The sequence below is a fragment of the Patella vulgata genome, chromosome 6, assembly GCF_932274485.2.
Source record: "Patella vulgata chromosome 6, xgPatVulg1.2, whole genome shotgun sequence".
In the NCBI taxonomy this organism is placed as follows: domain Eukaryota; kingdom Metazoa; phylum Mollusca; class Gastropoda; family Patellidae; genus Patella; species Patella vulgata.
This window is the reverse complement of record NC_065884.2, coordinates 52,098,621-52,111,800: the sequence shown is the minus strand read 5'-3', so window position 1 is coordinate 52,111,800 and position 13,180 is coordinate 52,098,621. Positions and strand designations below refer to the sequence as shown.

The 13,180-nt window shown below is 33.5% G+C and overlaps 1 protein-coding gene across 2 annotated transcripts; it reads right to left on the bottom strand.

Annotated features, from left to right (window-relative positions):
* Positions 1 to 309: 309 nt before the first annotated feature.
* Positions 310 to 12,914, bottom strand: LOC126825066 (transmembrane protein 41B). Of its 2 annotated transcripts, none has more exons than XM_050554501.1 (7): positions 12,715 to 12,914; positions 11,151 to 11,325; positions 9,286 to 9,414; positions 8,277 to 8,370; positions 7,647 to 7,751; positions 6,369 to 6,507; positions 310 to 5,408 (listed from the first exon to the last, which is right to left on the bottom strand). In XM_050554501.1, the coding sequence occupies exons 1-7, from the start codon at positions 12,839 to 12,841 to the stop codon at positions 5,239 to 5,241; spliced, it is 939 nt and encodes a 312-aa protein (XP_050410458.1). In that variant the 5' UTR covers positions 12,842 to 12,914; the 3' UTR covers positions 310 to 5,238. The 2 variants fall into 2 exon arrangements, with proteins under 2 accessions (XP_050410458.1, XP_050410459.1); XM_050554502.2 differs by having other exon boundaries at positions 12,790 to 12,914.
* Positions 12,915 to 13,180: the final 266 nt, after the last annotated feature.

Genomic DNA, 13,180 nt, shown 5'->3' with positions numbered 1-13,180 from the left:
CTATTGTCTTAAAAGGTTACTCGCATGTCTTGTACATGAAATGATTTGAAATGGGGTTTAACTTCCTAATTTTCGTACAAACAACAATGCCACTGACAAGGGGGGAACCGAGCCAGAAAACCTAGATGAACTTTCTCGGCCAACAACGGATCAAAAACAGGACCTCCAGGTTAGCGAGCCAACATCTTACCCACTGAGACCTCCAGGTTAGCGAGCAATCCTTTATGGGATGGCAAGCTTGCAGATTTTCACATGTAGCCTACCCTATAAAATATATCATCAAAAAACATGATACTCACAACTCAATTTATTACAATTTATTTTCCCTATAACCTTAGATACAAACATACATAAATTAAACAATGACATCATCAATGGAACAATATACATTTTTTTAAAATTAAAAAAAATAATCATTTAATATCCATTTAATCATCTTTAACACTCATTCCATTACAAATCGCATGGTTCAATAAATTTACCTCTTATGATTTCAGTGAGTTACAATGCTTAAAGGACAATATTGGTGCCAGTCATTATCACATATGTGTTAGAGCTGGTTAAACACATTCCAAATATACGTTTAACACAGAGATCATTGCTACGATAGCTGAGTAATACAGGTTTCCCGTATCGGAAGTGACGAACGCCAAAGGAAAACACGAGTCACCGCTCTATATAAATGACTGAAGCGACGAGTGATAACGGCGCCAATTGATTCGGCCGATGCTTTAGTAATACTTATTTTAAACATATGTATCTTGGATTTTTAAATCTCTAAAAATGATCAACCAGCGGCTGCCAGGCACGATACGCCCACATTTTCGAGAGATGGATAGAGAACAAGCTAACAAGAAAGTGATTTTTCCTACAATCAAGGGCCATAATTCAGGAAATTACAATTCGATATGCGTGAATATCGAAAGGAACCGAGATCTTTGGGTTATAAACTTACGTTTCAAGTTTCAACAAAATCGGATAAAAATTGTGACCTCTATAGTGTCCACAACCTTGATATACCATATTTTTACGCTATTTGAGAACGAACGGCGGCCATTTTGTCTGTCAATTTCGGGCCGATTTTCACGAAATTCAAACTCAGCCATCCTTAGGGTGTAACGGTGATATAATTGAACGTTTTTTTTAAAATCGGATAAAAATTATGACCTCTATAGGGTCCACAAGCTAAAAACACGATTTTTGGTACAATCAGGGGCCATAATTCAAGAAGTTAAGGTCCGATGTGCACGAATATCGAAAGGAACCGAGATCTTTGGATTATCAACTTAGATTTCAAGTTTTAACAAAATTGGATAAAAATTGCGACCTCTATAGTGTCCACAACATTGATATACCATATTTTTACGCTATTTGAGAACGAACGGCGGCCATTTTGTCTGTCAATTTCGGGCCGATTTTCACGAAATTCGGATTCAGTCATCCTTAGGGTGTAACGGTGATATACTTGAACGTTTTTTTTAAATCGGATAAAAATTATGACCTCTATAGGGTCCACAAGCTAAAAACACGATTTTTGGTACAATCAGGGGCCATAATTCAGGAAGTTACGGTCCGATATGCGCGAATATCGAAAGGAACCGAGATCTTTAGATTATCAACTTAGATTTCAAGTTTCAACAAAATCGGATAAAAATTGTGACCTCTATAGTGTCCACAAGCTAAAAACGTGATTTTTCGTACAAACAGGGGCCATGAAGTTTCGATTAGATACATGCCAATATCGAAAGGAACCGAGATCTTTTGGAGATAAACCTATATTTCAAGTTTCGTCAAAATCGGATAAGAATTGTGACCTGTAGAGTGTCCACAAACAAATTGTGGACGGACGGACGGACCTCCGGACGTCCGGACGGACAGGGGCGACGGCATAATACGTCCACATGAAAATGTGGGCGTATAAAAATCCAAAGCAGGGGCATTTATCCCAATTCTACAGGATTTTACAAAGCATACTAAAGATGTAGGGCTCGACGAAACTCATTTTAAACATACATTATGCAACAGCTAAATCTGATTATCGCAAGTCTTAATTTAGGCTTCAGATATTATAGAAATTATAAATTAGATCTTTATTTAAACAACAAGCCCAAAATCAACTCTGTAGACCCACGGATGGCTCGGCTACAGCTCAGATTTAAATAGGATTTCACTAATTGATTAAATCAAATAAGGCGTAACCTGATGAAAATACGTCAGTTAGATCGAGGCTAAATCATAGAGTGTACTTAGCGAGGCCGCTGTAAATTGTTCCGTATGCCATTGAAAGCTTTACTTGATGATCGAGATATGTAGGTGGAGTTAACGCCTGTCAATCAAACGATCGGTCAAGGTGAAGACGCATTTCGCTACCATTTCTAGTCAAATATTACAACGATGATAACTATGTTCAGAATAAAGTAATTTGACTGAAATTTTCAATATATTCTTCTTTCATCATCTACTTTTGAACTGTTATAGCAAGAATGGCCAACTCTCTATAAAAATCTCCCATAATGTATCTTTAATATATTAATAATTAACTTATTCATTTAATATTTACACTACCTTTGATTTTGTCAGAAGTCAAATAACAGTAGGATGTTAAACCTCATTTCACTTCATTTCAGTATTCAAATGGACATCATTCATTTATCAATACATAAATAAGATTAAGGAGACATAAATATATATTTACAGTTTTATTGAAGATAGGTTGCCAGGCAACTAAACATCATATTCCCACAGCAGCTAAGTCGTCCAGGCAGTCAACAAGGGTTGTCTCATAGTTTTTTCTTTTGTGAATAAGGAGAATGTTTACAACATATGAAAATCTTACTACGAGTAATAACCCAATAAGTAATTATCAGAATCATTAGATTTAGTTTGGATTCTTTGTTTCATGACCTTAAACAATTTATATTAACTTTAGTCTCTAGTGCATCAACATGATTTTTCAAAGTGATGAAGGGCAATAACTCTGGCTGTAATTATCAGAAATTGTTTAAAATAAATAGGATTCTTCATCTTATGACCTTCAACACTGCATATAAATTTAAAGTCAATCGGATATCAACTTTAGCCTCTAGAGCGTCCACAAAATATTTCAAAGTGATCAAGGACTATAACTCTGGCAGTAATTATCGAAAATTTTTGAAAATTACTAAGATCCTATGTCTCATGAAATAAATTGTATAAATTAAAAGTCAATCAGATATAAATTTTAGCTTCTAGAACTTCTACAGTAATTATCGGAAATCATTGAAAATGACTAGGATCCTTCGTCCTATGACCTCAGACACTGTGTATAAATCCACAAGCAATTGTTAACACCAGGCGCCCGACAGACACCTAGTGGGCAGGGGTGGGGGGCACAACAATATACAACCACATTTCATTGTAGGTGTATAAAACGGAAATAAATGCATATTATACCAGTTTTGAAAAGAGTTCTCTCCCTTAATATAAGAACAATATACAACCACATTTCATTGTAGGTGTATAAAACGGAAATAAATGCATATTATACCAGTTTTGAAAAGAGTTCCCTCCCTTAATATAAGAAAGACCATATCATAGACCTTAATTTATACATTACAAATTCTCATTTAAAGAAGATGATCTAATTGCAGAAAATGAAGACATTTACAAGAATATTAAATTTCAAAAGACAGTTATATAAAAACAAACATTAAATTTACATAAATCACAAAATAAATAATAATTCATTGATCCTTAAATAAGTAAAAAAACAATTACCTTGCATATACAATTCCACAGATAACAGGGGAATGTCTAAATGTGGAGAATAATTATGTACAGTTGTTCCTTAATTTGTTCTAAATGATTAGTATCTTTATGACAATGGAATGAAGAAAGATCTTGTTAAACAAACGAAAACAATCATTCATCGCAAATGAAGAAACAAAATCCCAAGTCAACTAATGACTAAAAATCATATTTAATGGTTTTCTTATTGATCCTAAAAACATTTAGACAGTGGCAGGTGGATCCAGATGTGGAGCCTAGAGGGCCTTGGGCTCCCCTAAATAAGAGTATCAAAAATTCATTTATTATTCTATTTCTATGGAACATGTAAAATTGAACTTTTTGATGGTTGGGGTGATGTAGCTGATGTTATACTCAAATCACAACTTGTCAAAGGAGAGATACCTCTCCACACAACCCCGACCTACCAAATATCCTGCATCAGCCTCTTCATTTAGAGTTTGAGTATAGATGGAAGAGAAGACCAATCACATGACATAATATAAGCCTGACCACCAAAATTAAACTCACTCTCATACGGACATGTAAACAATGACAAAGAGAGGTGCAATGCTTCCCACAAACAATATACACCCACCAGTAGCTTGTGAAAGAGGGATTAAAAATAAGCTCAAAAACTTTTGGCATTTAGAACTTTCCTTAAAGGGACCATCCCGATTTGGATAGAGTCTCAGAAATAAAAGTCTGTGTATGTATGAAATTTAAGCGCCAAAATATAGAGGAGTGGTGTATTTACTTTGTCTCAAAATTTGGGCTCAAAATATTGAGTTGTTTGGATATGAATGTCAAAACCGCTTATCCGGACACATAACCTTTTTAAGATTTTGGGTCAATTTTTTCGTTGGGTGATCTGGTAATTTATTGCCTTGATCGATGTGCTGTACTTGGTAACAAAAGGTAAATTTCACCTACATGATATTTTTATAAAAGTCTGGTTTTATCCAGATACCGTATAATACAGCTTGGGACACTGGTCTCCATTTCCAGATGAAGACTGATGGGTTTAAGTTGTTTGAAAACCTATCACCTATATTGAGTTAGTTGATCGGCTCAAAACATGTAGAGTGTTTCTCAGAAATGTGAATGGGTAGATAAACCGACGGACTGACAGGGGCGACAACAATAAAAATATATAACGATTTTATATCTACATATAATTTAATTACCAGTAAATTCCATCAAAATGCTATTATTTTGAAATTATTACTTCTTCTCTACTTTTTAAAAAAGCTCTAACACCATTACATTTTACGTACGAAGAGAATTATAGCCAAAAATTGCAAAACTGAGAATCACTGCACCTCTTAATAATAGAATTTGAAAATAAATATGCTTAAAAATACTCAGATCCAATATAGTTTGGCTTTTAATTCAGTTATCAGGTTTCTAACAGTAAAATTAGATTTTCACTACAGAAGAACTAGACCTAGTAAATTTAATTAGATTTGTTTGTCAATCAAACCGTCGTTTTAATGTATTTTTAAGTAATACTGGTAGAAGTGCTAATACCGCCAGTAAACCTAGTATTATAATAGATGACCATGTTAAAGCATCACCTGATGAGGTTAATGTATGTAATGTGGTTCCAGCTTGTATTGCTACAAATGATGGTGGGGCTACACCTGAAAAATAAAATCAACACATTCGAATTAAAAAATACAAATCAGAAATTACTAACCCTGGAAACTTCAATTAAAAATACAAATGACAAATTAAAGAATGTATTTATATGTCTTTTTCAAGGGCAGACAATGAACTAATTTACTTTCTGTAAATGTCAGGTTTTCTTAGCTTTTTACTTGTGACATTGAACTCGCAAAATGTGGTTGTTAAACAGGCTGCACGGGGCGGTGCAGTTTGCCACAAAAATGGTCTGCCTTGTACATTTCTTTGCACGTGTTTTGATAGGGACCGTACCAATGTGATCAGGGATGTGCAGGAGAACGAGTTTGATGAATAACTGATATAGTGGACAGCGTTGTTTTATTTTGTTTCTGGCGACTTCTGGCTAGTTAAGATTTCTTTTTGTTTTTGATATTAAACTTGTTTACTTGTTACAAATGTCAAATTTCTCATGAATCTCATAACAGAACATTTCAATCACCCAAAACTGACGGCATGAAACATTTTACCATGCTTCAGAAGCCACAAAAAGTGGTACTGCGTGATAAGATTTCTCAAAGCTGAAATCAATCAGAGTTTGACATCGGAAATGGGCATGTCAAATTGGAAGTCAATGAAAACTACTTCCATTCGCTTTCAGTGTATCATAGATGGGGTCAGCATGATGACAAAACCCCAGAATGAACTATAGATCATGAAAATCCAACTATTATTGGCAGAGATAGCCATGGCCTCGATCAGAGGGGTCCCGATTCGAAAAAGGCCTCTTCCAGATGGGTCAAGGGGTCGGAAAATTTGAACCCAGACATTTTTGGATAGCTTGGTCTCACATAAACCCAAAACAACAAAAAAATCAATTTTAACATACAAATCCTATGTGATGACACGTCATACCACACTAATGTGGAGGATATAGGTTTATCTATTTCTAAATTATTTCTAAACCAACAAATACTTACCTAAAAATGTTCCAAGAAAAAATGGTGTTAAAGGAACATTTAATACAGGTGATGTTATATTTATAAACCAGTTAGGTAAGAATGGGGTAATACGTAAAAATATAATATAATTTAATAAATGATCTTTATGACGTTCAACCTGAAAAAATAGAAATAACACCATATATATATGCAGTTTCATAATTCTCTGAAAAGAACCGTCCCAGAAAAATTTGAGTCGGTTAATTCTAGATTGTAGATTATAGACCCAGTCAGACCCAGTGTCTTCAAGTATCTTGTAAGATATTTTAGTTGGTAGCTGAATGCCTTGATGGAGTTCGAAGACGAGCATCTCTGCTTAGGCTAAGCAAAGATAAGCAATTTGATTGATTGATGTTATGGGACACAATAACTATGAACTAAGTTCCTCTTCAAGTATCTCGAAAGATATTTGAGTGGGTTAATTCTAGATTTTACTTTACAAACCCAGTGTCTCTTCTAGTAAGCTATAATGACTGTATTGAACAAAAAATGTTTTTTTATGATAGTTTAGAAATATTATATCCTGTCAATGGTTAAGTATTCAAAAACACAACTGTCAAGGGAATATATCTTTAATTTCTTATCATATGCCATTGTATTGTGTACATATTGGTAAATATAACACGATAACATGTAGATCTGTCGTGTATTCAGCAGAGTGTTTACTTTGCAACATTTGTCTTCTCAGGCAGGATTAGGAATAAAAACACAACACAATCGTTAAAATTCCACTCATGGATTATAGGATTGGGAATAGTGTGGCTTATACTTATATTAATAGTGTGGCTTATACTCTATACTAAATTAGTTATGTTCACTTCAACAGAGAGAGAGAGAGAGATGGGGTTTAACGTCCACTCGGCACAAACTAGGTAATTTCGGGACTAACTCATGGTTCAATTTTATTTCCACAATTCGCTTGCACATAGGGATCTTTAGCAGTGGGAGGAAACCGGAGGACCCGGAGTAAACCCACGAAGTTGGACAGGCGACCCTACTCCTTGCCACGTACAATGGTAGACCTTATGATACAGCACGCACATGCTAACCATCCGGCCATCCCCCCCCCCCCCCACTTCAACTTAACTCTGGATAATCGAAAATCACTTCAAAATGCAACACATGTAAAACATCACAGAATCATCTGTTACCTTAGACCAGTACAATGAAATGGGAACCTCAGTAGAACTTTAAATTACATGTGCATTGCAATACTGACCTATAACGGAATCATTTCAAATCTAAATTGAAACTTACATGTGATTGCCACTGTGTTACTCTTTCTGGTATATATTTATTTACAAGTCTTCTACCAACTAAATATGACAATAAATAACAAAACGAGGCCCCCATTGCTGAACACTGAAAAATATAATTCAAAGAATAAAATTATTAGACAAACTTCTATAATCAGTTGACACTGCAGAAATGTCTCATCATTTTTTTACACTAACATATGGTAATTTCCATTTCAATGGTTAAGAAAGCAATGCCTATTCATTGCAAGTCTTTATTTTGGCTTCAAAAGTTATATAAACTATTATTTCACATGACAAGCCTATATCAACTACTCTAGATGGCAGAGATTTAAACGGATTAAAACACTGTCACCATTTAATGATTTAATTTCAAAATGGTGAAGCAAAGCCAAGACTTGAATAACAAGTACTGTTGTTACGATAATAAACAATCTATGCCACATTGTGTCAAAACTTCAAACGGTAACAACTTCGCTCAGAATCAAGTATCCGAAAATTTGAATGAAACTTTCAATATATTCATTTTGTATTATCTATTTTTGAACTATTATAGCAAGAACGGCCCATTCTTTATCTAATTTTACATATTGCATCTTTAAGAAACACATTGTATAAATATTATACTTACCAGACAAACAAGGAATAAAGCTAGAGGAAATGGATATAAAAAACCACAAATAATACTTAAAAATATCGAACCAGGTATAGCAAATGATTGTAAACTAAGTTAGTGTTAAGGAATACAATTAATCATAGACTCAAACAGTTAATTAAAATCAAAACTTTTAAATTTAAGCATTCATGGAAAAATGGAAATCATTAATATTAGCTGCTCATAACTTAAAGGGACTATCCCAATTTCAAGAGAGTCTCAAAAATAAAAGTCGGAGTACGTATGAAATTTAAGTGCCAAAATATAGAGGAATGGTGTATTTACCTTCTCTCAAAATACCAGCTCAGAATATTGAGTCGTTTGGACGTGAACGTCAAAACTGCTTATCCGGACACATAACCCTTTTAATATTTTGAGTCAGTTTTTTCGTTGGGAGACCTCATAATCGATTCCCGTTCCTTGAGAGGTCTATATAGTGAATGACCCATGTGCTGTACTTGATAACGAAAGGTAAACTTCACCTACACATTACTTTTATAAAACAAAATCTGGTTTTATCCAGACACGGCATAATGCAGCTTGGGACACCAGTCTCCATTTCCAGATGAAGACTGGTAGGTTTAAGTTATTTGAAATCTTATCACAAATATTGAGTTAGTTGCTCGGCCCTTAGCTATAGGATTTTAAGGGATTTTAATACAAAATTAAGCAATTTTATTCTCCAAAAAATATCGGGATTAGCCCTTTAACATTATTTCATTATGTTGCCAGACAATGAAACATATGTCCACAGCAAGTTGTTCAAGCAGTCCATATATGTTGATGCATTACAAAAGAATGAACATAAATATAAGAAGATCAAATGTTGATTTTCAATGTTAAAAACATTCACAAGATTTTACAAAGTGATTAATTACATGTACTTACATTACAGATGCCATATGAACATATATAATATTAATGGGAAATGGCAGAAGTCAAAGTCAAATATATTTTAATTTTATTTTTGTAATTAAAAGGATACAAAATATATATCAAAAAATATCCAAACAGCACTTGATAAAAATACTGGTCTTTATAACGGGATAAAACTTGTCCTAGATTCTTTGCATCTTCTATGTCTCGGGGAAGTTTAATTTTTTCTTTTTCTGACCTGTAAAAGAAAATACACAAGTATTAGTATGACAGTACATGTACTACAAAATGTGGAGGTAAGAAATTGGTTTTCAGCCACATCGGGAAATAAGGCACATGTCAGACATTGTCAGGTACAACCCCTCTGGTGCATGTAATTTTGTCTGATTTTTTAAAAGATACATGTCTGACACAAATTTAAATGTTTCAGGTACTAGTTCAGTGGTGCTTGACATTTTGTAGAGTACAACTAAAATTGTTATTTCCAGGTCTGTTTTTAACACACACTTCAGAAAACCAGGGATTAACTATCAATCAATAACAAAAAGTCACCCAAGCAGTCATATTTGTATTCTTTACAAATAAGGCACTAAATACTGATCAAGGACAACATCCATAAAACGTAATTATCAGGAATAATTAACATAAACAAAGTATGTATCTTTATTTAGATTATAAACTCTTTGATTTGAAAGTTGCATGCACATAAACACTGTGCATCTACGGTATTTCAATTCAATCAGATGATAACTTTTCATCTAGTGTGCTTGCAAAATTTTTCTCTATACAACTCTGAAAGTAATTATCAGAAATTGTTGAAAATCCATGGAGCTCTTTATGTCATGATCATCAACTGTCACCGTGAACTGTTTGAGTAAATTGCAAGACCATAGTATAATAACTTTAGCCTCTAGAGTGTCCACAAGCAATTGTGGATGGAGGGGCATACAGACAAACAGCGGTAGCAACAATATAAAATCACATTTCAATGTATTAAAATCATGTTAAAATTTTATCACTTCTTAAATAAATTTTAATCCAAACAGTGGTAATATTTGAAAATGATTTTAACACAAAGCTATATGTGTATCAGTAGGACAGTACTTGTTGTAATTTTATAGGCCTAAGTCCAACTATAAGTATAGTATTAATCAGATATCATACAATTAACAGGATGTGGCAGATGATTATTATTATTACTATATAAAGTTATCAATTTTAAACTATGTCATATTCAAAATAAGCATAGAACCATAATTTTCAAAAATCCAAGCACCGACCTAACTAGAGTAATACATTTTGCATGATCAGCCAGACAAATGTCTACAGGCCATACATAGTATACTATGACTAATAATAAATCTGAAAACATCTATGGCTACATGTATCTCAGCTATAAGGAAGGGTAGATCGATGTTAAAATATCAAAGTAGGCTAATCTAATTTGAACAACCTAAACGAATTTGTATATACAAATCATTGAAAATCCAAAATCATCTTTTTACTGAACAGCAAAAATCTTCAAATAGCTACGCCTCTTTAATACAAACCAAATTGTGTGTATCATATCTAATCTATGATCTCTATTGATACTCAATTACATAAAATGTTCCTCGCTGAATTATTAGAAAGTACAAATGTATAATCACGAATATGTCAAGAAACCATAAAAGTAAATAACTAAAAACATGAGTTATTTTAAAGCATTGGCTTATGATAAAATATAACTGTCGATATGAAATTAATGAAATAAATTATTCAATAATATTTTAATATGAAGTCACTTGCCAAAATGCTCACCAATATTAATAAGACAGTTGTTGTCTTGTGATGAGTGAACATGATTAAAACAAAAATCAATTCACTTCAATATTTTGGTATATCAGTGTACTGTTTGTTGCTTGTTTAGTTTATGCATTGTTTATTAACTAAGAGACTATGAAGACTTCTGGATATAAGATTAATTCTACTCACTCATCTAATCTCGGAAAGTTTAAATAAACAAGCCCTAGAGCCATAACAGAAGTTAAAAAAATAAGCCCAAGTATAATAAATGACCGAGTACTGCTTCCGCTTCCTGGTCCACTCATATTCCGTTTACGTTGTTGAATCTGTGTGTATGATTCAGAGTCTGTCTGGTCAGAATTATCTGAAATAAAAAAAATAGAATAAGATGAAATTAATTCATCTGCATACTGGTACACAATATATCTCTACTCTATTGTAGTAAATAAGTCTATCAAATGATAATTTAGTACCAGGGCGAAAAAAGCTTAAAACTGCAAGTCTTGCAACAGGCGAGCTGATTAAAACGTATTTTGTGTATGTTTTTTAAATGCAAAATTAACTTGTAAAAAGTGTTGTATTATTATATATTTGTGTCAGATGTGGTGAGAAATGATTCCTTTATTTGACAAACGAAAGCGAATTCAATTACAGTTAAAAATAGAAATTAAGGACACCAAAATAGCCTTAGAACAGTGGTGGGGTGGAGTGGATCTAGTGGTATTTTTATATTACAGCTTAATAGTAATGGACAGAAATGCTCAGTCAAGGATCAACTTTAATCTGTGAAAGAGAAGAGTTCCGAAAGGGGCTCCTGTTCCTTTAGGACCTGTCTCTTCTCTAATACTAGACTTCTGGCCCAGAGGTCTAATAGTATTATTAATAAAAAAAATAATAATAATAAAAAAAATATCGGGTTGCGATAACTCAAATTCAATGGACCATAAATTTGATTTTCCCAAGTATTGATCTTGTGAAATTTATTGTGAACTGTGTTTGCCGTAGATAGCAAACCTTAATCTCTCAACCCTCCATGTTTCGAGATAAGACATGAGGCCATTACCTTCAACGTAGCACATGCGGGAGCAATTCGCACCCGGCATTTGTAATCAAAATTGACAATATTTTTAATAAAAACAACGATTGATTATTGTTATTTATAATATTTCTGCCAGATCCAACTACAACTAAGCATAAAATCCTACCTGAAACGGGTACAAATCGTCGTTTTTAAAATCGAGGCGTTAAGCCATTACTAAGACCGCCATCTTTTTAAACGAAACGCTGTCATCATGAAATAAGGCGGGGCTAAATATAAGGCTTTTATAACTGCCAATCAATAGGGCAATCTAAAGCTCTGTAACTATGAATGGATTTTGATGGCGGTAAATGTCAGACAAAAACAACGCTTCATTAATTTAAACACAAATATTTGGAGTTAGGCGACAGTTGTGCCACTACATTGGCCTCTGTAAGTTTAATTAATCATAGCAAAAACTTATCTTATTTTAAAGATGTTACATGCATTAATTAATAAAGAAATTGAGTTTGCCACTTGGAACTAAAGGCATCCAATCGAAGCTAAAAACAAACACATCAGTATATCTCAACGTTTTTAGCTATGTTCTCGTAGCTATATTCGCCGGAGTTCAGACTCTGTATCACATTATTACCCCATGGCATGTGTGACACCCACGGGCCACAACGTACCGTATGTCTTGATTTTTTGTTCCGATTTATACTATATACATACTTTCTGTGTGGTTTAGATAATTCTGTGGTAAAGGGGGTCTTGAAGTTGCACCAAGAGGACTAAGGGGCATTGTACCTTGGTGTGTTCTTCGATACTTCGGAGAATAATGGTTATTTTCATCTTCCATCCTCTATCGGCTATAAATAATCCTGTGTAAAATATTAATGAAATGACAGTGTGAAACGGTATAATTGTCTTGATTTACCAGACGTACAGTAATGTGCACTGGAATCTATCACCGAGCGTCTATATACAAATATCCTACTGTCACATAGAACAACATCGCACCATGGATGTCAATACTATGAGGCATAGAGGTAAATAATATATATCACTAATTTTTAAAATAACGAAAAATATCTCTCAATAATACGTTTATTGGGTAAAATGAAATTATTTACTGACAATCAAATTCATAAAATGTCCATTGTTGGTAATCTTGCTCAGTCTAAATTATGAGACTGGT